Source organism: Liolophura sinensis, chromosome 13 (genome assembly GCF_032854445.1).
Source record: "Liolophura sinensis isolate JHLJ2023 chromosome 13, CUHK_Ljap_v2, whole genome shotgun sequence".
In the NCBI taxonomy this organism is placed as follows: domain Eukaryota; kingdom Metazoa; phylum Mollusca; class Polyplacophora; order Chitonida; family Chitonidae; genus Liolophura; species Liolophura sinensis.
This window is the reverse complement of record NC_088307.1, coordinates 15006527-15031053: the sequence shown is the minus strand read 5'-3', so window position 1 is coordinate 15031053 and position 24527 is coordinate 15006527. Positions and strand designations below refer to the sequence as shown.

At 40.4% G+C, this 24527-nt stretch overlaps 3 protein-coding genes across 3 annotated transcripts; all 3 read right to left on the bottom strand.

Annotated features, from left to right (window-relative positions):
- Window positions 1–6810: 6810 nt before the first annotated feature.
- On the bottom strand, window positions 6811–10425 carry LOC135480088 (protein obstructor-E-like). The gene is made up of 4 exons (XM_064759841.1): window positions 10325–10425; window positions 8667–8826; window positions 8277–8480; window positions 6811–7050 (listed from the first exon to the last, which is right to left on the bottom strand). Exons 2-4 carry the CDS (start codon window positions 8815–8817, stop codon window positions 6839–6841), a joined length of 567 nt encoding a protein of 188 aa, XP_064615911.1. The 5' UTR covers window positions 8818–8826; window positions 10325–10425; the 3' UTR covers window positions 6811–6838.
- A 4162-nt stretch (window positions 10426–14587) lies between these two features.
- LOC135480302 (zinc finger protein 567-like) lies at window positions 14588–23680 on the bottom strand. The gene is made up of 4 exons (XM_064760111.1): window positions 22672–23680; window positions 20583–20832; window positions 19699–19839; window positions 14588–17450 (listed from the first exon to the last, which is right to left on the bottom strand). Exons 2-4 carry the CDS (start codon window positions 20829–20831, stop codon window positions 16254–16256), a joined length of 1587 nt encoding a protein of 528 aa, XP_064616181.1. The 5' UTR covers window position 20832; window positions 22672–23680; the 3' UTR covers window positions 14588–16253.
- LOC135480906 (zinc finger protein OZF-like) lies at window positions 14884–16215 on the bottom strand. The gene has a single exon (XM_064760835.1). The coding sequence runs from the start codon at window positions 16213–16215 to the stop codon at window positions 14884–14886; it is 1332 nt and encodes a 443-aa protein (XP_064616905.1).
- Window positions 23681–24527: the final 847 nt, after the last annotated feature.

Sequence of the window (24527 nt, the reverse complement as noted above, 5' to 3'; positions counted from 1 at the left end):
AAGTCAAGTGTCGAGAAACCAATCACATACCGCACTGCAACTAAAACAACCTTGGCGATGACGGGGCGGTGTTGAGTGCTATAACCAGGAGACCAGTAAGGCTGGGTCAACGAGGTGGCGTGTTCCAATCATGCATACACTCAGGGAATCTACACGTCTGAAACGCGTCAGAAATGTGAAGACAGGACTAAATATATTTACCTTCTGAATTGGTGTTTAATGCCACGCACAAGTATATCTTATTTATTCGATGGCGGTCAGGTTGATGGGTGCAGAAAACCGCAATGCCCAGAGCCCAGCACAACCAGCGACCTTATGACATTGACATAATCTGCTGGATAGACAACAGCTTCTCCTCACTGAGGTGGACTGATCTGACCAGGGCTATAGAGATCAGGCACAAGCTCCTCCTCACTGAACTGGACTGATCTGACAAGGGCTAGGGATATGGGACAAGCTTCACGTCGCTGAGCTGGACTGATCTGGAAAGGGCTAGAGAGATCGGACACAAGCTCCTCCTCACTGCACAGGGCTGATCTGACCAGGGCTAGGGATCTGGGACAAGCTTCTCGTTCTAAACTGGACTGATCTGACCCGGGCTAGAGAGATCGGACACAGGCTCCTCCTCATTGAACTGGACTGATCTGACCAGGGCTAGAAAGATTGGGCACAAGCTCATCCTCACTGAACTGGATTGATCTGACCAGGGCTAGAAAGATCGGACACAAACTTCTCCTCACTGAACCGGACTGATCACACTAGGGCTAGAAAGATCGGGGAAAAGCTCCTCTTCACTGGACTGGATTGATCTGACCAGGGCTATAGAGATCGGGCACAAGCTCCTCCTCACTGAACTGGACTGATCTGACAAGGGCTAGGGATATGGGACAAGCTTCTCGTCACTGAACTGGACTGATCTGGAAAGGGCTAGAGAGATCGCACACAAGCTCCTCCTCACTGCACTGGGCTGATCTGACCAGGGCTAGGTATCTGGGGCAAGCTTCTCGTTCTAAACTGGACTGATCTGACCCGGGCTAGAGAGATCGGACACAGGCTCCTCCTCACTGAACTGGACTGATCTGACCAGGGCTAAGGATCTGGGACAAGCTTCTTGTCCTAAACTGGACTGATCTGACCAGGGCTAGAGATCTGGGACAATCTCCTCGTCCTGAAGTGGACTAATCTGACCAAGGCTAGACATCTGGAACATGGTTCTCGTCAAGAGGTGGTCTAATCTGTGAAAGACTAACGATCTGGAACAAGGTGGACTGGTTTGACCAGGGCTAGAGATATGGGACAAGCTTCTTGTCATTGAGGTGGTCTGATCTGACCAGGGCCAGAGGTATAGAATAAAAGATTGATCTGTTCTGTAGTCATGTCACCATGTAGTTTTTGAACACAAGGTGCAGTAAAATGGCAGGAATATCCGAATAAACCGGACACTAGTGAGGAAAAAGAACTAGAGAGTTGGTATATACTACTATTTACATTTGGCGTCACGCCTCAGGCAATTGCAATTCAAAAATCTGAACTGTGATTCATTCTACCCAGCTTAGCTTGAAGACACATGTATTCACAGGTTGTATTCAATATCCTGAATTTTGTCTTTTCGCGTGTGCTGTCCTCATCTTTTGCAGGCTACAAATAGCTTACAGTTTTCGCTCTCAATGAAGCGTAATTCAGGCTTCATGTCACCTAGGTATTCGTTAAGGAAATATCCGTAATTTAAAGTCCTAGAATTAGCTTAAATGATCAGGAGCACGAATAGACTGGTACCGGACTTTCACAGGACGGCATGGACACTTTGATCGCTATTTGTCGCAACGTTTTCTTGCGCAATGGTCGCAAATACTTTATTTAATATCTGGTGGATAATTTATAATGGGTAGATATAGCTCCTTTCATGGCTTCAAAAGGTATTAAATTTGGCAGCTTTCCTCTTTCTTGTGAACTACTTTCTAGAGGTGTGATGAATGAGCTGTTGAAATATTTTTGGACGACGGTTTCGATATATGCATGACTAAAGCTATTATTACATTTCCCTTTTTTCACATATGGCTATCTTTTTCCTCTTCCTTTTTTTAGCTTTTACGGTACACTACTTTCACATTGCAACCTCTTACATTACAAGTCAACACTTTTTTTCTCGTGCCTGACAGTAAAATAACAAACGGATTCTATATATGACGTATGATAATAACTATTATTTTAAGAAAAAAAAAAGAGTCTATATTCCGGCTTTTTTTTCTTATGACCGAATTAAAGTCATTTATATTAAATAATATAGCCTACCTATTCCGGCATAGACAATTATGCTAGCTGGAGTCTTCATTTAATTAAATATATGGCTTTATCCCGAACAAGAGAGATTTATTCAATATTAATTGAAACTCCTCTTTAAATGTAAACATTTGAAGAGTATATGAGGCGAGTGCTTAAAGAGCCTCAGGGATTAAATCGGTTTCTGCTGTGTATTTAAATTTCCCATCCAACAGCTGCATTGTTTTATATTAGCATTTATATTAGCATATTATATTGGCATTTTATATTATAGCCTACTTAGCATAAAATATCTCAGGTATTTTAGGATGTGCGGCTGCTAAATCGTGTCCGATGGGTGCTTTTGGCCTATTGTGTTGTGGGACAGGGTTTAGGTGGGTAGGGTGGTGTTGTCGTAAAGATCGTTGTTATTTGATTTGATTTATTTATTTATTTGATTGGTGTTTTACGCCGTACTTAAGACTGTTTCACTTATACGACGGCAGCCAGCATTATGATGGGAGGAAACCTGAAGCTGAATTTCAGAACTAGCCGCAAATAATACCTTTCCAGCTCGTACGAAGAACTGAATAATGTACATCTCATTTCGCAGAAATACCAATATATCTTTAAATTCTTTATGCAGTCCATTTGATGAATAACTTATGAACCTTCTTTCAAAGAAGTAAATAACAACTAAAGCTGTCTGCAGTTTCACGGCTTCCAGGCAATCTGCACGAATGAATGGTTGTCAGCTTCTGATTCAGTACAGAGCAGTTTGTGACATGTCAATGTTGTAACATTCGATCAGCAACACAGCGATGCTGGTATATTAAGGTACACAGCCCGGTTTTGGAAAGCATAGAGTGTTAACTAGGCCGTTTAAAAAGTGTTGGTTGAGGAATATTTGGATACGCCATGTTCATGGCTGCCCAACCTACAGTCAGAGACCAGCATGTCATCTCAATGGTAGGGCACAAGTGGGGGACCAAATAACCACTCCACTTACCTCTAGCTGGTCAGCCCACGTCGTCCCCCCACCTTTCCAATCGCCACAGAAAATTTTGTAATTTTCATTAGAGTTATTTTTCTAAAGATCAAGAGAGATGAGAGACACAATGCGAGATGAACCGGAACCGTGGATGCTTCGAACTGCCAAGAACAGATCTCACGTATGTGGCAGTCTGAAATATTGTCTACAAGAGTAGTCCCCCTTGTGTTGAAAAAACATCGGGCAGAGTTGATTAGCGTGTTTAATAACAAATTGTGGAACATAATCGGTTAGTAGTCAGTGGATAATCAACGTGCGCTTCATGGACAAAACACAATCAGAGGATAGTAAAAGGACTCTTTGATGTGTGATGAACAGATGAATAGGTGAGTCGACTTTATGATCGAAACCCTTTAGTGCGGCGCTCCAGTGAAGCAGCCCTGTATATATGTCGGCTTTGTGATCAAACCCTTTGGCACGGCGTTCCAGTGAGCAGCACTATATGTGTGTTGACTTAGTGATCGAACTCTTTGGCACGGCGTCCCAGAGAGCTTTCAGCCCTTTGTATGTGTCGGCTTTGTGATCCAACCCGTTTACACGGCGTTCCAGTTAGGCAGCACTATATATATGTCGGCTTTGTGATCGAACCCTTTGACACGGCATTCCAGTTAGGCAGCACTATATATGTCGACTTGGTGGTCGAACCCTTTGGCAAGGCGTTCCAGAGAGCCTGAAGCCCTATATATGTGTCGGCTTTGTGACCGAACTCTTTAACACGGTGTTCCAGTGAGGAAGCACTAAATATGTGTCAACTTCGTGAAGGAATCCTTTGTCGGCTTTTTAAGCAGACACGGTCGTGATATAACCATGATAATATTGCAGATCTAAGGTCTACATAGAGAAACCCACCAAATTCACTTCGAAAATACAATAAAAAATTATTGCAGATTTCCTCAGTGCTGCGGTATATGCCAGTCAGTAAATATATACAGGAACCCTTGCAACTAGACAGGAAATCGTCCCACTTCGCTGCAGAAGTGACGTGGAAGTTTTTCAATGCAGAAAAAAAGGGAACACTTACTTCAATATTTAGTAGAATACTAAAGAATATGTGTGTGAAAATTGGAGTCATGTGATTTATACTTTTGGTGTGGTCAAAAGCAGAATTTGTTATTTTAAGGTGTTTTCCTAAGGATATTTCCTTCATCATACAAATTATCAAAATCATTTGAACCAGGCAAGAATTTTTTGTTATATACATCTCTTTATATTTTATCAAGCTATATATTACAAATGTTTAAATGTTTTATAGTACATCTATGGAGATTATATACAGTATTCTTCCAATGAAAGCTCGGTACTATTTACATCAGCATATCCCAGAAGTTACAAGTACACTTAGAAAAGGGGCACCTGTTAAGCAGTTTAGCTTCGTAATAAATGTCTATTAAAGACATTTTCATATATTCATGGTATGACTTGAAAGACAAAACTTGTTTCAAATACCAACATTAGACGGAAAAGGAAATTATCCAAAGCATTTAACGGCATACATTTTCTTCCCACTGAAATATAATGCTGAAATATTCGTCGTAAAACATCAATCAAATGAATAAATAACGGCATGCAATAAGCTCATGGTTAGCAACGAATATTGTTAGCTTGGCCTATTTCATCGGCTACAACAGTTACATAACTTCAACCGCATACGGGGAAGAACGTCATTTCGAAGAACATCTGTCACTGTGAGCAGGTTTCCAATAGACCTGAATGATAAGGGGTTTCAGACCTAATGGCAAAGGATCTTTTCTTGTTGTCATCGACTACACATATGGCTGGTTAAAAACATTCTGCCAAGTGAAAATCCCCCTGCATTCGCCTTCTATCACCATTTGAAATACTATTATATTCCGGGTCTGTAGATTTACATACACAGCCAAGCTCCTCCTTATATGCCCAGTAATTACTTATTACTACGAATTCAATGTTAACATTTGTCCCTCATTAGCAGTTTTGCTTTCGGAACTGAAATATTGACAAATTACCGGGCCAAAGGTTGTGTTCAGGATAGGCACTTTGCACACGATGTACACTCTGCTGACTGAACAACATAGAGACTGAACAATAGGCCGGATTTACTTTAGGAGAAAAAAAGTTATTTAATCTACTGAGCAGTTCAACACAAAACATAAATTCGCCATTACCAGAGAATGTCATGCATTCTTGATCAACAACCGTCAAGCAAAACGATTAGCTGGATACCGAAGATTAAAGCAAAGACGAATAACTCCCACCTTATTTTATACCCACCAAGCTCTATCATCGGAGTGCGTGTATAGATAAAGCCTAATTTTCCCTCCCTGTGGCTAAGATTTAGCTGGCCCACTGGGCTTTCTTATCCCAACTCTTGCGAGCCCAGCAAAGACTTCTATTCATTAATATTACTACCCGTAGTATATTATTCGAAACCCGCGAAAATTAACTACTTCACAGTACATGTCTGTGACATAATACTGACACCGGTCCAACCAGTCACGTTTCCTTGCTCTAACCTCTCGCTCCTGAACGCCAAGCGAGGCAGCCCTTTAGAAGTGAATAACCCACAAAGATGAAACATTACTTACTGTTATTTTTCAGTGTCACTTGAACAATCCAACAAGTGCCAGGGCAAATCCTCAGTCACAAGATACTGTAGTCTATATATATGATCTTGGCCCAGTTTCACAAACCTGTTGTAGGCTAAGCTGGTTGTAGCGACCATGGAAACATTTATGTCTTTAACGATCGACTCTGTCTACAACAGCTTTGTCGAACCGAGACCAAGCAGAACATTTATCATAACATTTGAAAAATAATCAGAGCAAGAGAGTGGCGGAAAAGGTAATCAAAACACTATTTACTAGTAATATATGATTATATTTTTATATGTAAATTATTAAAGAAATGAATGTACAATTAGATAATATTCTCAAATTAATCCAGCTCCGATTTTTTAAATGAGGACATAAAGCAATCACCTGACTGTCAAATGTACTTTGGCTGACTAGTTTTCACCATTATTGGTGGAACAACGATGAAGGTGGTTTCTTTAAATACCAACATTCCAATACTGCCCAAGACCATGTTCAGTCAGAAAGTGCCGTTTGTGGGCCGACATATTTAGTAACATTCTATAAATATTCCTTTATATACATACAAGTAATGACTGGAAAGAAACTCTAGCTAAACCAGAAAGCATATTTAATCACCATTCAGATACTTTGGTCACTTGATCTTTTCCGCTTATTCGTCAACCACCAGTTCTCTTGTCTTGTCAGAAGATATTTCGGGAATTGCTGATCTGATTATCCGACAGCATTAAATCATAAGCAAGCAATTCTTGTATTCTCAGACCTTCTTCTCTCATAACGCATTACAAGAGAACTGGAAAACAGAATTAACCTCTTTTCCTTTTACTGGTCATTTGTAATTTCGGTATGTATATGTGGGCAGAATAAAAATGTCTCCATTCAGAAAATCCATAACACGTCTGTATTCACAAGTCTAAAAATGTCCGACGGAATGAACGAAAAGCTTCATACTTGTGGTTCAAGGCAGCTCAAGCTGTTCTGGTCTGGGTCTCGTGCCACAGTCAACCTGAGACGCACTGTCGCAGAAAAGGGTGTAGTCGTTGAATAGCAACCCCGGGCCACACTGGACACGCGAGAACAGGTGACCTAGGTGACACGTGAAGTACACGTCACACCGACCAGGATGTCCAACGATGACGTTCGCGCCAAAACTTCGACAGTATGGATGAGCTGAAAGGATAAAATCTGGATAGTTTAACGAAACAGCAAAGCGGATTTATTTATCTCATGTGTTGCACCATATACACACAAAACTAATGAACTCCACTAATGGCGGTTAGATTTCTAATTGAAGGAAGTTATCGTTTCCTGCCAGGTACCCCACTTTAAACAGGCCCAGTGAGAACTAATTTCACACACTCAACCTCCTTGTCGACTTCTTTGAAAACGCATAGGCCACTCGGCCAGTAAAAAAACAGAAGAAGATTTAACGCCATACCACTGATTCCGTTCCGGACTGACGATATGCAGACAATGGTCGTGAAATATCCAGCAACGCTTTACAGTTTTCCGTCACAATTGCCCAAGATAACTGGCAAACCGTTTGGAGAAGTCACATAGCGGTACATTTGTAAAGTCCAAAGGACACGGCTAAATCTCCTGACATATTAAAAGCTTGTCCTCTATTCATTTCCAGTACAACAGAAAAAGTTACGGAATTTAGTCCCGACTGTTCGTAAAATACAGCATGTTCGGCCCTCCGACCCTTTTAGATGACATACGACGACAATATTTACATTCACATCTCCACGTATTCTCGCAAATTCCCCAATGCTGTTCACCAAGAGTCTTCTGTTTATTTGACACAGCATTTTCGTGCCATCCACAAAAGCAACCGCATCACGTAGTTTCGCTATAAACGTCCCACACAACCTAGTTAGCTAAACAACGCCAGATGTTCAATGACCGTTCAAGCTGTCATTTTATAAGATGCCATGCTACTGGTACTGACCAGAACAGAGCATTTAGCACATACATACCACAACACATAGTTGATCACCTTGTATCTCTACCGGCTCAGAAAAAATTTCTATGTTTTCATATGAAAATGCCAAAGGTTATATGTACTAATCTAGCAGTGACTTCAACTTGGCTCAAAAACTGACCCTAGTACTGAAGCAACAGTGAAAATGAAATGATTTATTTATTTATTTGACTGGTGTTTTACGCCGTACTCAAGAATATTTCACTTACACGACGGCGGCCAGCCTTATGGTGGGAGGAAACCGGGCAGAGCCCGGGAGAAACCCACGACCATCCGCAGGTTGCTGAAGGACCAGCTAAAATGATAGCATACAAGACAACATGATACTTTCAGCGGCTGTATATTAATCTGAACTTATAATATAATGAGAAAATTAATGTAATAACTATTACTCATAATACAGCCCACTTACGTGTCACCCCTCTGCAGTCATACCCTTCTCCCAAGGCCCCTGGGTAATCACATTTTTCTGTTTCCGGATTGAAAGCTAGGCTCCAGGGACAGGCAAACCTGGCGCGTCTCTTCCCCTTGAAGCACATGTAATAGTAAGAGCAATTATCCGGGTCTGCCACTGTCCCGTTAGGGTTTTTCTCACACAGAGGGTCCAAACGAGGACCTATGATAAAAAATAAAGGGGATCACTTTTGTTTAAGTCAAATATAAAATTTAACAAAACATGCACAGTTAGCTAATAGACCGAAGTTAACATGACTGTTTCACATCGATGAACTATATTGATAGAAGAAACTAATCAGGCTTCCAAGGTAAAAGCTAAGTGTATATCATCTGTTTCCTGACATACCTGGATCAAGCATTAGCTCCCATTTCCCCTCCACCCATTGGTAAGCTGGCTTTCCAGTTCCGGGCATCGTCACCACAGAGGCAACAACGAGCACAGTGAAGCACAGTTTAACCACAGACATGTTCATTTGTAGTTTCACTTTCGTTTTCATGTGGCGATGCTGAGAACGAAAAAAACATACCTCTATAGGTTATGGGAACACTGAGTATAAAATGAATCTGAGAAAGTATATTATGCCAATGAGATATCAACGCGTATAAGCAGTCCTAATCAGGTACAATACATAGCCTAAGCATTTAGCTAATGACCCTAATTCAGTTCAGGAAAGGGTGTTTACGACGGTGTCCAATACCACAGTTCAACAACAGCAAGAAAAGTAAATGGGGAGAATATACATGGCAAGACGCGATCTTTCAATTTGGACATATACATGTCAATTACACTGTTATTGCTAATTTGGATAAACTATCTTTGTTGTCCTTTTGCCTTATATAATAGCTGTTCAGTTCGGCACCAGATGACAAAATGGATTTAGTAGCAAGTTTGGTGCATCGGGGTTTCGGTTGCCGGGAGATCAACGTTTGAGTAATTTGTGATCACTTAACTCTCTATTAAACGATGTGAAGAGAACCCTTCCCCGACTCTCTCAGTATTTTGGTGCCGATTATTTGCCTGTTGACACGCACATTTAATCTGCTATTGAGACCCCCCACCCCACCCCCACCCCAACCCACCCACCTCCCTGAAAGACTGAGTAAGTTTACAAATCCAGGCGTATTTTCCAATACCTTCTAATGTTCTTCGCCGTAATTTCTACAAAAATCTCCGATTTTTGACAAATTTGAATTTTTGAAAAGAAAATTAATGAACAGAAAGAGACAAGAAGTGTTGCTTTAGTTCAAGGAGAAACTAGGTGGAAATGAGAAAATTTTAACGAACCCTATGCACCAGATTTAACCCTGCCTTTAAGGCAAAGACTTTTGGACGGTGGTGTAGATTTAGTTTTCTGAAGCTTCAGATCACCTTCTCCTAGTGTTCTTTTTATGCCATTAAAAAGCCCCTCTCAGTCCCCCGAAGTGCACGGACTCTTAGAATTAATGATTGCGGCTTGACGTCACATCGCCAGTATTTCAACCATATGGTGGCGTTCGACGCGTAGAATAAAATTGCAGAGTAGGTTGGGCTTAGGGTAACGTGTGATACTCATACAGACCACAGCTATAAAGCACTGTCCAGAAAATTTGAAGAGTACAAAACTTCAGCAAGACGTGCGGTACGAAAATAGACCATAATATCTAATACACATGACAGGGAAGCATTGAAAGTGAATATGTATAATATAGGTGAATTGCAACAAAAAGTGTATAAATAACAGTGTTAAAATGTTTACACGTGAGCATCCCGTAGAGATGCTCATCACAGAAAAGGGAAATGACGAAAATTTTAGGGCAATTCCCAGAAAAAAGTGCATGCGGAAGGAAACAATCATAGACACGTAGTGGTTACTACATTTATAATCCATACTAGAGTTGCTTGGAGAATGAGCAACTGGAATATACAACACACTTAAGAATTCACTGACACACTTTTAAATATACACAGGGGTAGACATAATAATGAAAAGGCAAACTAACACATAAGACACTACATCACATTACCTGGGAGAGTTCCAGATCATGCTTCGCTTGTTTGTAGAAGTCGTGTTTCACTGACAGCCGGGAACTGGGTCGCCTCTAGACCTGCGACCACTGGATCTTTCCAGTCGTCATCGGTGAGGAGAGAGGAGCTCGGGATTAACGCAGAACTCCCGGGGATTCGAGAAAATTCGAGAGCACAAGTCAGGTCTTTAAGAAACCGGAAAAGGTCCTTTATTACTCCACGTTAACAGGAAACCAATGGCGTCTGTCATCGTTTGACGAAAATTTTCGAGATGGAGTTACATTACCACGAAATTATCTGCACTTATCATCTAATTGTGCAATGCCGTTCATCTATTCGTTTACATGCACAAGCAGTCAAAAAGAAGGATAAAGACTGCTATAGATGCTCTTCGCAAAGTCAAATCTCCAACTGAGAAGCCCACGTCGAGTTAAGGATGTATATAGGAGTATAGCCGGTATGGCCTCGTTCGTGTTTGTCTACCTCGACAAAAGTTGATCGGAGTGTAAACAGGAATTTGTTAACCCCCTACTCCAAAACACACACGGGCTTGATCTTTTGCAAACCCTGTAAATACCGGTCAAAGCCATTAGAACAGAACGACGAGACATCACACGATAAATCCATTAATGTCAGCATTGTCTTTAAGGTAATAAGTTTCCCCATTCTCATGAACGGCTTGAATTATTGTTACATGACTCGAAATGCACATATTAAAGTATCGCTTAATAGACTCAAAATCACGAATGAGTTCGATGCGTTTTTGACTTGATTACGATTGAGATCACGATGTCACAATGAAGATTGAAGACGGATGCCCCTTGCTTGCACTGTGTGTACATTCCAGTTGCATTATGCATTTTTCATCGGTACTTATCGCCTCATACATGAACCTTTTTCTTATCGACGATGGGGGGTCAGTTTTATGGCTGGATGAAACCGGAGTGCCCCGAGTAAACTACCGCCCTTCGTCACGCTGGAACCTAAAGGCACAAGTGACCCAGCCATACAGTGTTGCTGGCCTCACTGATGTCCGAGGCCGATCGGACGTGACCAGAAAGACAGCAACAGAGTCAACGAGGGCACAATGGTAAGAAAACGGCGGTAAAGCGGAATCTCGCGGTAGCGATATCCATTTGAATTTCAACTCGGTATACTACGGTTATGTAAATGTGCTTCCTAAACAACTTTAATAAAAGATGCAAACAATATCCTTGTGCATTCCCAGAGCAACGCACACATTCCCCAGGACAAAAGGTTTACTTTAAAATTTAAGGGAAAGATTTAAACAAAGGAACGCCTGTGGCATTCGGAAGTATAATGAGGTGAAAATAATGTGCCGTGACAAAACAGCACAGCAAGCCCACAAGTTCAATAATTACAAGAACAAATTTTATATCCGCTGTTAAGCGCTCAAAGTTCATTGCTGAAATTCAAAACAGTTTCAAGGAAATACACTGCATCTTGTTTGAAGGAAAGTCAACATAGATATATGTTATAATCATCAATTCATCTGTTTTGGATATAGGTTACAAAGTTTACTATAAAGTCAATGTACCTCGATCTGTACAATTTTTAACTACATTTGTCACAAACAATGTCTGTGTTAGAAATGACTGAATTTGGTCAAAATGCTTATCAGTCTGTATAAAGGCGCAAAGATCTTTGTATCATGTTAAGACCCGTTTCTAGTGCATGACAGGTTGCAGTTCGCAAAAAAGTCATTGAACGTTCTTTTCTAGTGATCTTCAGATGTAGTTTGAAACCCTATGCCAAAAACATCATGCTAGCACGACGCTCTTCCCAGTCACACCAAATAAAAGATATTGCATCGATATCTCGATGGGCTGAAGCATACTTTCATCGCCCATACCACAACTTCACCGCTGCTGTACGCAGGTAGAGTACACGTGGTTTGACACTGTGAAGATTTCTTATACACTAAATATCAAACCAGGATCTCAATCCTTACATACTGAGCATCAAATCAGGATCCCAATCTTTATATACGAAGTATCAAACCAGGATCCCAATCCTTATGTATATATACATGTATATTGTCAGGCATCACCTGCCTCAGGATGGAATCCGAAGATTTCAATTATTTGAGGGCACCCTATCCCATCAATGGCCACCACACAACGTCAAGGAACAATTTGACAAAAAATATCAAGAATTTTAAACCATGTAGGTTAGTTTAATGGTTAGAGGAAACTGTAGTGGCAGAAATAACCCATGGACCTTTAAGTTTCTGATGAACTTTCCGCGCGTGAGACACGGATATGCTAACCAGATTGGTGATCTTCAAAGAACTGGTCTTATAATTTAACTTTATAATGTAGACTCTGAAAACGGGGACAAATTGTAAACTGACGGCCTGACAAACACTGAAAGTGGAATCTTAAAAATTACCTGTCCAAGGCCGGATTTGAAACTCGCCTGTCATATGTAGCGCTTGAAATGCAAGCAAATATCCTGCAATTAAAATAAACAGTTCGATAACTAAGAAACATCGGAAGTAGCACGTTTTGGAATATTTTGAAGGTTATTTGCATTGCACGTATTATATATATATATATATATATATATATATATATATATATATATATATACGCGCAATGCAAATATATAACCATATATATATATATGGCAGCCTAATCAGGTTTATGATTGGTGGAAACAACTCACCACCTGACAAACCTTCGGGCTAAAAGCCGGAAAGATTCCAGCAAAAGTTTTGATTATCCCAATGCAGTGAATCTGTTCATTTTGTTTTTGTTAGTATCGTGATGTTTTTATGTCTGGTGTTTTAATACTTCATACTATTTTCTCCGGTTAACTATAGTTATGTTCTCCAAAAAGTAAGTTTTCTAAGTAACCACCTTGTTCAGCTGCAACAAAGAGAAAGTATATATTCATGCTGTTTGACAGCAACCTGTGGATGGTCGTGGGTTTCCCCCGGGCCTCCCACCATAATGCTGGCAGCCGTCGTATAAGTGAAATATTCTTGAGTACGGCGTAAAACACCAATCAAATAAATAAATAAATATATTCATGCTGATATGCCGCGAGTGTCCTCCTAAAGAAACGCGTAAATTAAGTACAAAAGAATGAATACCATTTCCTGCATAACATACACACACGGGCAATACAAAACAATTTATTTGATAACTTAGTACATATAGTTCATGTAAGTACATATACATCACCGACACACATATGAAAACAAGTGGCCCTACATGTGTTCCACGCTGCCTGTGGTCAATAAAAGACAGTGTACGGTTATACCAAGCGTATTATGGATGATTCCACATTAATACAAACAGCACAACTGGGTGAACTGATTGCTAAGCAGCAATCACATGTGGTATAATGCCTGATCAAAATTAATACCTTCTCCTGACCATCCATGCATCCCCCACCCCGGCACCCCACCCCCACCCCCCAAGAAGGTGACTTATTGTTTGAACAGAACAAAGCAGCAATTGCAAATCTGCCATCATTCACAACAATACCTTATTTACATGGACTGGTGTTTGAGGAATTATAGGCTGTGCTTTGCCAAACAAGGCCCATTACAAGGAACTACACACTACGCACATCGAACAAACACGTTCTTAGGCCGAATCCGTATTCTGGTATACGAATGTCGGATTCGACACCTAGATTCTATACGATTTTGACTATGTGAAACACGTTTAAAGCTGTCATAAAAAACAGATCTTCCTAACAGCTGATTGATCCCTAAACAAGAATGTCACATGCTTAAACCCATCTCTCCCTGTTTCCATTTTCTTTCACCCCAAACACTGTCCACCAGGTATTAACGTGAAAGTTTTTTTATTTATTTATTTAAGTGGTTTTTTACGTCATACTCAAGAATATTTCACTTATACGACGGCGGCCTGTATTATGGTGGAAGAAAACATGCCACGACGCGGGGAAAACCCACGATCATCCGCATGTTGCTGCCAGGCTTTCCTACGTACGGTCGGAGAGGGAGCCAGCAGGAGAGGCCACATTGGTGAGAGGCTCCTGGATCGTGAGCAGCGCTAGCAAGATAACAACCTCGGCCCCGGCGAACGTTATTGAATAAAGGACTAAATACATAAATAAATAAATAAATAAATAAAAAAATAAATAAATAAATAAGTAAAATCACAAAAATGAAACAACCATGCACAAGAAAGTCGCATAAGACAACTTCAGACCATTTAAACAAAAATGTTTAAACTTTTTCTTTTGTCACACTTAGGCGGCCTAATATACAGATTACACACAAGGAATGATTTGCCGCAATTACGATGATGACGCTCGACCTACAGTACGTATAATACAGCACAGTTGTCCAAATGTACATTATCACCATTTGTACAATTATCACGACATATGTTCTATTATAGTATTAATCAATCGGGCAGCTTGACTGATCATCTACGGACGCATGTATAGAAGACCTATCCTACACTTTCAGTGTACAGGTTTAACATGCTTAAAAGGGGACACTCCAGGTACACAAATCAAGACGTTTTTGAGAGACGCGAGTACATAATTAACTTTATCCAGACTCTGTCGACAGCTTATTTCCTTGAAAAAAACCGAAACCATTATTAGCTTTAAAGCTAGACTTTTCCTTCCTAAGTTCCTCGCCTTCTGTATAAGCGTCAGGATCAGCACAATCATAGTGGTCGTTTCCGTTTTCATCGGATACATCATCTGGAGCATCGATGCGATCAGCTTCCTTGGAAATGTCACTGACATCCTCATCATCATGAACATCTCGCGTTTCATCCAGGACACTCCTCTCATCAGCTTCCGGATCATTTTGATCTTCGTCAAAATCTGATGTGTCAGTCATATTGTTCTCATTATCAGTTTCTTCAACATTATCTTTGACGTCATCATCTTTATCAGAATATGACATAGTGTCCATCACGTTAACTCGACTGTCATTCACACTTACATTCTGATCATGAACATCTGACTCATCATCTTTTATGTTCCTGTTAACAGCTTCTTTCATATTACCACAGGTATCACCATCACCGTCATCACATTCATCAGACACCTCTTTTCCATTCAATGGTTTGATGACAGTAAATGCTCCTGTGCTTGCCCTTGCAGGACTGTGCACTCTCATATGCCGTTTTAACCCACCACTGCTGCTAAAACATTGGTCGCATACTAAACATCTGAATGGTCTGTTACTGTCATGGATCTTTGAGTGTCTGTACAGCGTCATGCGGGTTTTGAACCCTTTTCCACAGAAACAGCACAGCCAGGGACGTTCATCAGTGTGAGACGCTGAGTGAAGCTTTAGAGACTGTGAAGTCATGAAATCCTTTCCACACTTGACGCACAAAAACGGTCTTTCACCAGAGTGTCTTCGGAGATGAACATTGTAGTGTGAGCGCTGTTTGAATGCCTTCCCACACTCATCGCACTCAAACGGCTTTTCCGTACGGTGCTGAATACAATGGGCATTGAGTTGATAAGCCTTCCAAAAAACTTTTCCACAGGTTAGGCAGGGATACTGTTTATCGTACTGTTTGTGAAGATCTGATTCACCCTCACCACTGATGTCATCACTTCCTGTTTTCACATGGAGGGCCACGTGACGATTCAACATGTACTGAGAGGACAGTTTCTTCCCGCATATGGGGCAAGGATTGGGCGACTTTGGCGGAGATGGAAGCTCTCCCTCACCATGGGACTTGTACAGGTGGACTTTAAGCCGCGAAGGCTTGATGAAGGCGATACCACACATCTGACACATGTACTTTTTATCTGGAGAGTGAATCTTGGGGGGTTCCCCTTCCCGGTGGACATAGAAGGCGTGGTATTTAAGCCGGGCGGCACTGGAGACACTTTTCCCGCATGTGGCGCACATGTGCCGCTTTGGCGGTTGTGGTAGTTCAGCAGGATTACCTATTCCATGTGCCTTGTACTGATGGAGTCGAAGTCGAGAAGGATTATGAAAAGAATTTCCACACGAGTCACACACATGGTTCTTGGCTTGCTGGAATAAGTAGGAAGCATCACCTTCCCATGCTCTTTAAAGAGGTGGTGTCTGTGACGTTGTTTGCTTGAAAATGTTTTGCCACAGGTCATACAAATATACCTCTTGGGGAAATGAGGAAGGTCTACTGGGTCAGCCATGCCATGAACTTTAAACAGGTGGAACTTGAGTCTTGAGGGGCTGAGGAAGAGTCTGCTGCACTGATCACAGACGTGTTTCTTCTGCCTATGATACACATTTGATTCATCACCAATCTGGTGAGCACGGAATAAATGGTGGAGAAGCCGGGCTCTGCTGTGAAAAGATTTTTCACACTCAGTGCAGAAATGAGGCTTAGCCCTGATGCAGAATTCCTGGGGGTTTCCTTCCCCGTGAACCTTGAACATGTGATACCGCAATCTGGAAGGTACACGGAACATTTCTCCACACTCTTTACACATATGTTTCTTATGGTCAACTTTAACATCTAAGGGGCTTCCTTCCCCGTGTGTTTTATACATGTGAGACTTCAGGCGAGAAGGACAGCTAAATGACTGCCCACAAGAGCAAGTGTGGGGCTTCCTGCTGATGTTGAATTTCTCTGGATCTCCTACCCCATGTACTTTGAACATGTGGTACTCCAACCTTGATGGCACCCGAAACATTTCTCCACACTGTGTACAGCCATGTCTTTTATCATCTACTCTGACATCAGCATGGCTTCCCTGACCATGAACTTTAAACATGTGGGACTTCAGCCTGGAAGGATAGGTGAACGTCTGTCCACAATAACAAACGTACTCCTTGGAGGTTTGAGTCTTAATTGCCGGTTTTTGTCGTCGCCGTTGTCTACCTCTTCGAGATCCTTCTGTAGGAGAAAACTGTTCTGAAGACTCCTTCTCATCCCACTCAGGGGATGGAGGAGAGAATCTGTCCACCGTATCATGGTCACTTGCATGATCACTGCTGGACTCATTAACTCGTGTTTGTGTAGTGTTACTCTGAGAAGTTTCACAATCCTCTTTCATGGAACCATCAAGAGCATTGTCAAAGTACACTAATGGTGGGGCTGTTGTGTCCCCAGCCACTGTGTGTTCCTGCCATACTGACGAAGGAGATTCGACAACCTGTTGAAACAAAGTTAAAGAAAGATCAAGTAACTTTACATTGACATCTTCTTCGCCTTTTTCAAATTTCGTGTATGAAGAATATATACCATTATACAAAGAGACGTAGCCTTAACTGATATGAATGAAACCTAGAACCCATGGGTTTAAAAGGGATCTGGTTATTGTGCAGTGCAATTGCAGCATTATAAGCCTTCATCAAATTTCACTAGCCCAAAATTTCACTTCGGTTTATACCCTAAAGTACATGTAGGCCTAGTAGACCCCTATGCAAATAATTTTGCATTTTTCTTTTGTAACAAAGAACTATGCTCACTTCCGGACAGAACTGTATTCAAATATAACTCGACACACACCTGTAAGTCAATTTAAGTCAAGGGCATGTGTTTCATACATAAAATACAAGATACAAATACAAGAAAAATAGTGTAATGGATTGATGGGTGTGTTCTTTACACAACATTGCAAACTGCTGAGTTGAGTGAGCTAGCAACCGCCAAAGAATTAAAGAGTCGCCCACAGCTTCAGCAGCAACAAGCCGGAAGTCTCTGACTAGACAGCCTCATACCTTGTTAAAAGCTTAATCTACATTTGCTTAACAATGTACGAGGCCAGCCTAGTGTACGACTTGGTGAACCCTGGTGACGGTACTGTAGAAATGAAAGCCGTTAAACATACAACACAATCTTCCTCGAAAAAAAAAAAAATAAAAGCTCGCAAAAGTAGAAAGAAGCTTAATAGTTTAGCGAAACAGATACACTCGTTTACAATGACATGTACCCCTACCAAAATTAATCCTAGCGAAAGAGTACTAATAGCTTTCGAATTTTACCAGTCCGTCAGCTTTTTAAATCGCCACAACCCTGTTGTTGACCGCAACAATCATTTTTTTTAATCATTGCCTGGCCGAATCAGTGGAAATAAGACCATTTTGTACCATTCAGCTAAAGAGTGAGAACATATAACACGAAATGTTTATTGTACAGGAACATAATTTGACCGGTATTTATAATTGCTCTCCTGGTACAATGAAGAAATGTAGCAATCAGAAGATACTACACTGTACAAGGAAATCCATTATTAAATTAATTACCCGCTTGAAATTAAACTTAAACCGGCACAAGATACCATTATAGGGAATATGCTAAGTTTGATGGATATAGGTTCAGTACATTAGGAAGAGTCACATGGAGGAAATCTGAAGACATGGAAAAACACTATTAAGTCCTAATAAGACGATTGCCACTAAACTTGAGCAGGCACAAGTTTAGATGATACACAAGATGTAAGGTAAGTTCACCCAAATCGGCGCAAAAGTTTGGGAGGAGATGCACGGATAAAATCGTGTCTACAGACAGACAGACGGACAGACTGGGTGATTCTAGTACAGCCCCCCTCCCCCCTCACCAGCTCCAGGTACATGTACATGTATAAATGTAAATCGTGTCCATCTCCGGCTTTGCTATGTTTAAATCTGGCTTTCCGTTCTGGCATGTCAAGGGCTTACAGACTTTTACATGTGCATATGTCTTCTTGAAGTTGTCTGTAGGAACTCTGTTTGAAGGGAAAAATGTAATGCATCATTTCACATAGAAATTACATGTCATAGTTGGAAAACATCCCCCTCAGAAAAATCTGGTTCATCCTGAAACTGACCTTTGGAATTCTGATTGGTGCTATCATCTATTAAAAGTATCTCCTGGTCACTGCCCACTGTCTTGTAACTCTCCCATGCATGCCCTCTAAATTCAGCGTTTAAGTTCTACTGCTATGCAAACAATAGAATTTTCACAATTATCACTCTCCAGGTGAGGCAGACTCAAACTATGCTTTTCCCAGGTTCTTTCAGTTCATTCTAATACTGGTTACATACAACTATGAACAAGCACATTTCTGTCTTAAACACTCGTCTGAAAAATAGCTATTTTGATTGAGTCTTTCACATGGGTGAGTTGGCTCAAGGGAGGTAATTTGAAGGATCCTAAGTACTAGAAAAACCAGTTCGGTCAGTATGACTTGGTCCTACACATACAGGGAACTGACTTAACAAGTAAGGGAATACCGGTGTAGGGGAATAAAATTTAACAGTTACATGTATGAGGTAACTTTATTTTCTTGAAACAAATGAAACACGAAAATGTTTCACTTCTTGCATGCAACACAGAAGATTCCGGTGTCAATGGCATGACGTGTGCCAAATAAATATACTATATACTGTAATATTTTTCTTACATTCTTAAAAGATTACCTTTTCAGGAGGCAAGACCATCCTGTTAGAGTATGTGCCGATGAAACCTTGTTCATCAAAGAGAGCCACTGGCACTGGCTGTGGTGTTGTTGTTGATTCAGTCAAGTTCGCGGACTCAACATTCCCCGTCAGTTTTCCAGGCTACAACAAATACATTCACCAGATCAAACTCGCTCTAATTTATCCTTTTGTGACAACATTTTATTTGTTGAGCTTGCAGACCGTTTTTTGGATAAGAGATAAAAAAAAACCACACAAAACTGGAAAAATGTTTCTTTTCTTTTTCCATTGCTTGACCCTACCACTTACAAAACAACAAATAGATTTGGTGTGGCCTGTTTGGTAACAAAACAGAAGAGAAACGAGCAGAGCCAGGGGGAATTTCCCGACCAGAGTTTATTGAGAGTTAACTACTCTTAAAAAAGAGTAGTTACATTAAATGAGACACAATGCAACAAGCATCTTAAATGGTTTTATAGATGCTATGAAATGTCACCACATGGAAGAAAGCTGTTCATATTCAGTCAATGTGTATAAAAACATGTCTGACTGATTCTCTTAAAAATAACCTTGCACTTTGGTTTGCAGGTTTGATTCATTTATTTAGCTGATTGGTGTTATACGTTGTGCTCGAGAATATTTCACTTATATAACAGTGGCCAACATTATGGTGGGAGGAAACGGAGCAGGGCCCAGGGGGAACTCACGTCCATCCACAGGTTGTAGTCAGACCTTCTCACGCACAGCCGGAGCGGAAGCCAGCACGAGTTGGACTCACCGCACTGGTGAGAGGCTCTTGAGTCACCACCTCGCCCCATGGAGACCCTCAATTTTGTTTAAGGATGAGGTATTAAATATGATTTCAGATCCAAACACTTGCTTACCCTGTTTTCTGCTAAACTGATAGAACTCATGGTCAGGCTAATGGGATGATACGTGGAGTTATAATACAGCGATGGCTCTACTTTCATCTGTGCACTTAACTCTGACCCTTGAACTCCACGACGGAGTTGATTTTCCTGACCAAGATCATGTGATGTCTCCATGACTGCGTCGGACTCATACCAGATTTCCAAAGGTTCTTTCTTCACACGGCTGATGTCAAATGGAATAATGCTTTCTGTAGACTCCATCCTGAATAGACAAAGAAAAAAAAAAAAAAAAAAAAAGGCAATTAAACCTGGATGACTGTTACGTTGCCTTAACAATACATTTATGTGTCTCCCCGACCCTGAACCAGTGAATTTTACCTTCAAATCGTGATAACTTGGAACATAATTCACTGAATGGAAACAAATATACCTCATGCACAGACATTTGTACATGTATCTATTGTCCATGGTACATAAGCCATGTTCCATGAAAAACTGTTGAGAGAGTTGCAATGACAATATCTCATTTCATTTAATAGGACCAAATTGTATCTTCAAATTCGAAAATAATTGACTGTATGGATAAAAAAAAAATAATAATAATAATAATAATAACCTGGTAGCATGGATACCACTGAGGCAAATGAACTGTAAACTTCAGATCAATACATTAAGAATTCTATTTTACCTGACATTTCTCAAAACAAAGATTTAGCCTGATTTTGATTCTTATGTACACCACTTAAAGGGTCATTAAAAAGCTTTGTGTCAAGCTCAATTACTTTCTCATCAGAAAAATCTTAAGTGTTGGCATCAAAAGTATCACTATGTACTTTTGAAAGCATATTTTTACATTCCAAATTCTTGATGTAATACATGTACAGTACTTGAACATTTATTTTAGCATACATACAAATGTACAAAAGACGTCAAGGAATTTTATAATCTACAGTAATTAATAAGCACAAAAGGGCATGAACAACAGAACATTGTGCTCTACAGATATGTCAGCCTGAGCCCAACGCATGTAGTACTTTTTGAGACACCACCTTTCACATTTACCTTAACATACAAAGACGTTAAATGTAACCTGTGAATTTTGGAAATTACGATAACCAATATGCACACAGTGATACATGATGAAATGTCCTCCTTTTGTTATTGTGCTTTACATGTATGCAAAGCCTGAGCTCAATAAATGCAGTACGTTTGGGATACCACCTTTAACATTTGCTTGACAAACACTAATTCCAATACACAAGAGAGTCAGCGGAGAATTTGGTCATTTACTAGAGTTTAAACATGTTAAATATGCACACAACGGTGTTACAGAGAGATACCACCTTAGGACCTTAACATTTACCTTACCCTAATTCCTCAACTTTTTCAAATATAAAATAGTAACTTTCAGTGCAATTTATGAACATTTTTAATTTGATTTTGGACACAAAACTACACTGGTTGGGTTGGCCAATTTCAGGGCTTCACAAAAGGTATAATTTTATCGGTACACCCAGAATGCTTGAATGAACACCTTGCAAACATAAGAAAAGAAACATTGCTTTAAAGTGTTAGTGTAATTCTTTGATCTTTTCTCATGTTTGCTTGAGATCATACATTTTATGAAGCCCTAAAACTGACCAACTCAACCAATGTAGTTTTGTCTCCGAATATCAATTAAGAATATGCAAAATTTGCACTCTAAGTTCTTCTTATATATGAGAAAAAGTTGAGGAATTGGTATACTTCAGTGAAAATGCCATTAATGACAAAATCACTTATAACAAACAGAACTTCACATATTCATGCCAAGAATGTAAAAGAACTATACGAATATGAGCTGCTTTGGTAGCATGTAAGGCACTTTTAAGTGTGTTTTGCACTTGGGTCAAATGCAGTCAAAATGACCTGCAGGACATGATGTGCATCCCAAAACATCACAAGCAGACAGGTGATCCAAGTCTACAGCTCTGCCCTCAGCAAAATGGGGCACATGCATGCGCTAGTGACAAGTGTGGATTTTGCCTGATACCTGTTATATTCCATTTCATTGAAGGATTGTTCTTCAGGAAAATATATTTTTAGAAATGAAATTTTTCACCTGTGAGCTACTTTGGATCATTTAAAAAGAGAGGTGTGTGCTGATGAAAACTTGGTTCTCTGATGAGGGCCCATATGAAGGCTTTCAACACATTATATATGCATGGTCTACATTCTATCATCTGTAACAAACAAAAAAAGATACTGTTTCATTATCAGCAGTCTCAGACCTCCACACAGAGCCCGTCCTCAGAATTCCCAGCTCACGCTACAAAATGATATTCAACTGGCTTTGGCAAACCCTCTTCTAATATACATGTAATCCAGTGGTTCAAACTTTACAACTGAGTCAAACCGACTAATATGAAACGACAACAATCTTTTCGGCTAGGTGTTAGTAGGCTCGTTTTCAGTGGTCAATGTGAATTAGAGGTTTCCCGTTCCCTTGTACAAGGATTTGCAGGGTGTTTCCGCAGAAGTTGGTGGACTATCAGGCTGTGGCCTCTGTCTAAGGAGAATACAAACCACTGCAACCTCACCATACGTCCCTACTCCATTTAGAAGAGATTTGTTATAGCCATGATGACTTCCACAGTATACGCTCCTCGGCGACTGCCACCATGTTCAGCAGCTACGCGCATGGCCTGCTTCAAAGTGGAGCAATGGAAAGATGGCGACATTCGCATTAGCCCTCATGGCTATAATAAATCTGTTCGAAATCAAGTAGAAGGTATGGTGGCGGTACGGTGGGTGTGGAAAGCAGACCTTTAGGTTGGTGTCCTTTATTTACACAAGACTTCTTCGACAAGAAAGACAATCGGCCTGGACCTTGGTTGAGTACGAAATTAACATTGTAAGCTTCGAGTCTCCAACGACGCCAGACCATTATAAAAAGGAGTTAAGAGTCTTTCGGGGGCTACTGGCAGTCATGCATTTGTTTACTTACTCGCCGGCAAATTTCGAATACGACTTCGAAAAGTTTTCTTAATTAACATTAACATTTGAACAGTATTTCCGTTTCTGATATTTACCAGATAAATATCAGAAATTCTTGAAAATAGATCTCGATGTTTACTATTACACAACAACAACAACAACAAAAAAGGCTGTGAAAACTAAAGCATTGAGACGAAGTTCGGCACAACGCCGTTAATGTGTGAGGGCAGAAATTTGTGGCAACTTAACAATGCCAGTGCCAAGCGGCTTGAAACTTAAATTAGGGATATAAAAGCCAGACAATCATAAAAAAAGTCCAAATATAAACAACAAACGTTAAATTCTCGCTTTTCCGGAAGTCAGGCGCGCCACAAGATTTGATACAAGGGCACATAATCAGCAGATATAGTAGCAGCAGCCAAAGTTATTTCCCTTGATAGTGGTTTAAATACATGTTTAGTGCCTATGTCCAGTTCGTTTGTACGTATGCAAAATAAACGCTTATTGTACATAGGTAAAATTGTTTCCTGCACATGTCCAATTCTGTCGTACATATGTGGAAATTATTTGCACACATGCGCCAATAAACACTTACTGTACACGTATTTCACGCACTGGTATGTACAAAAGATTTCCACATTGGGCCTGTGTAGAAAACAATTTCATTCATGTAGGAAATATACAAACTTTTTTTTTTTTTGGCAAATGTACAGTACAAATATTTGTATATATGTGCAAAAGAATTTGACTTTGTACAATTTTGATATTTATTTTTATTTTTATTAGAGATAAATACATGTACCAAAATGTCTTGCCATATGCGTGTATCTAAAGCTGGTTTAAGAGGCGTGCACTAGGGTACCGCTATATGAAATACATGCCCTGCCTTTACTCGATATATGGTTAACACATGGTTATTCCTGTTTTGATGTCTTGGAGAAGGGCATGGTTTAGACGTTGGGGGCATGCGATAAGCGATAA

Bases quoted from the DNA above. Each gene is read 5' to 3' on its own strand.
- LOC135480906 (XM_064760835.1), bottom strand. From the start codon at position 16,215: ATGTGCGCCACATGCGGGAAAAGTGTCTCCAGTGCCGCCCGGCTTAAA.
- LOC135480302 (XM_064760111.1), bottom strand. From the start codon at position 20,831: ATGGAGTCTACAGAAAGCATTATTCCATTTGACATCAGCCGTGTGAAG. The intron at 19,840-20,582 runs GTAAGCAAGTGT...TATTTGTTGTAG, and splicing joins TCAGTTTAGCAGAAAACAGG to CCTGGAAAACTGACGGGGAA. The intron at 17,451-19,698 runs GTAATCTTTTAA...TTGTTTCAACAG, and splicing joins TGGTCTTGCCTCCTGAAAAG to GTTGTCGAATCTCCTTCGTC.
- LOC135480088 (XM_064759841.1), bottom strand. From the start codon at position 8,817: ATGAAAACGAAAGTGAAACTACAAATGAACATGTCTGTGGTTAAACTG. The intron at 8,481-8,666 runs GTATGTCAGGAA...TTTTTATCATAG, and splicing joins GGAGCTAATGCTTGATCCAG to GTCCTCGTTTGGACCCTCTG. The intron at 7,051-8,276 runs GTAAGTGGGCTG...TTATCCTTTCAG, and splicing joins TGACTGCAGAGGGGTGACAC to CTCATCCATACTGTCGAAGT.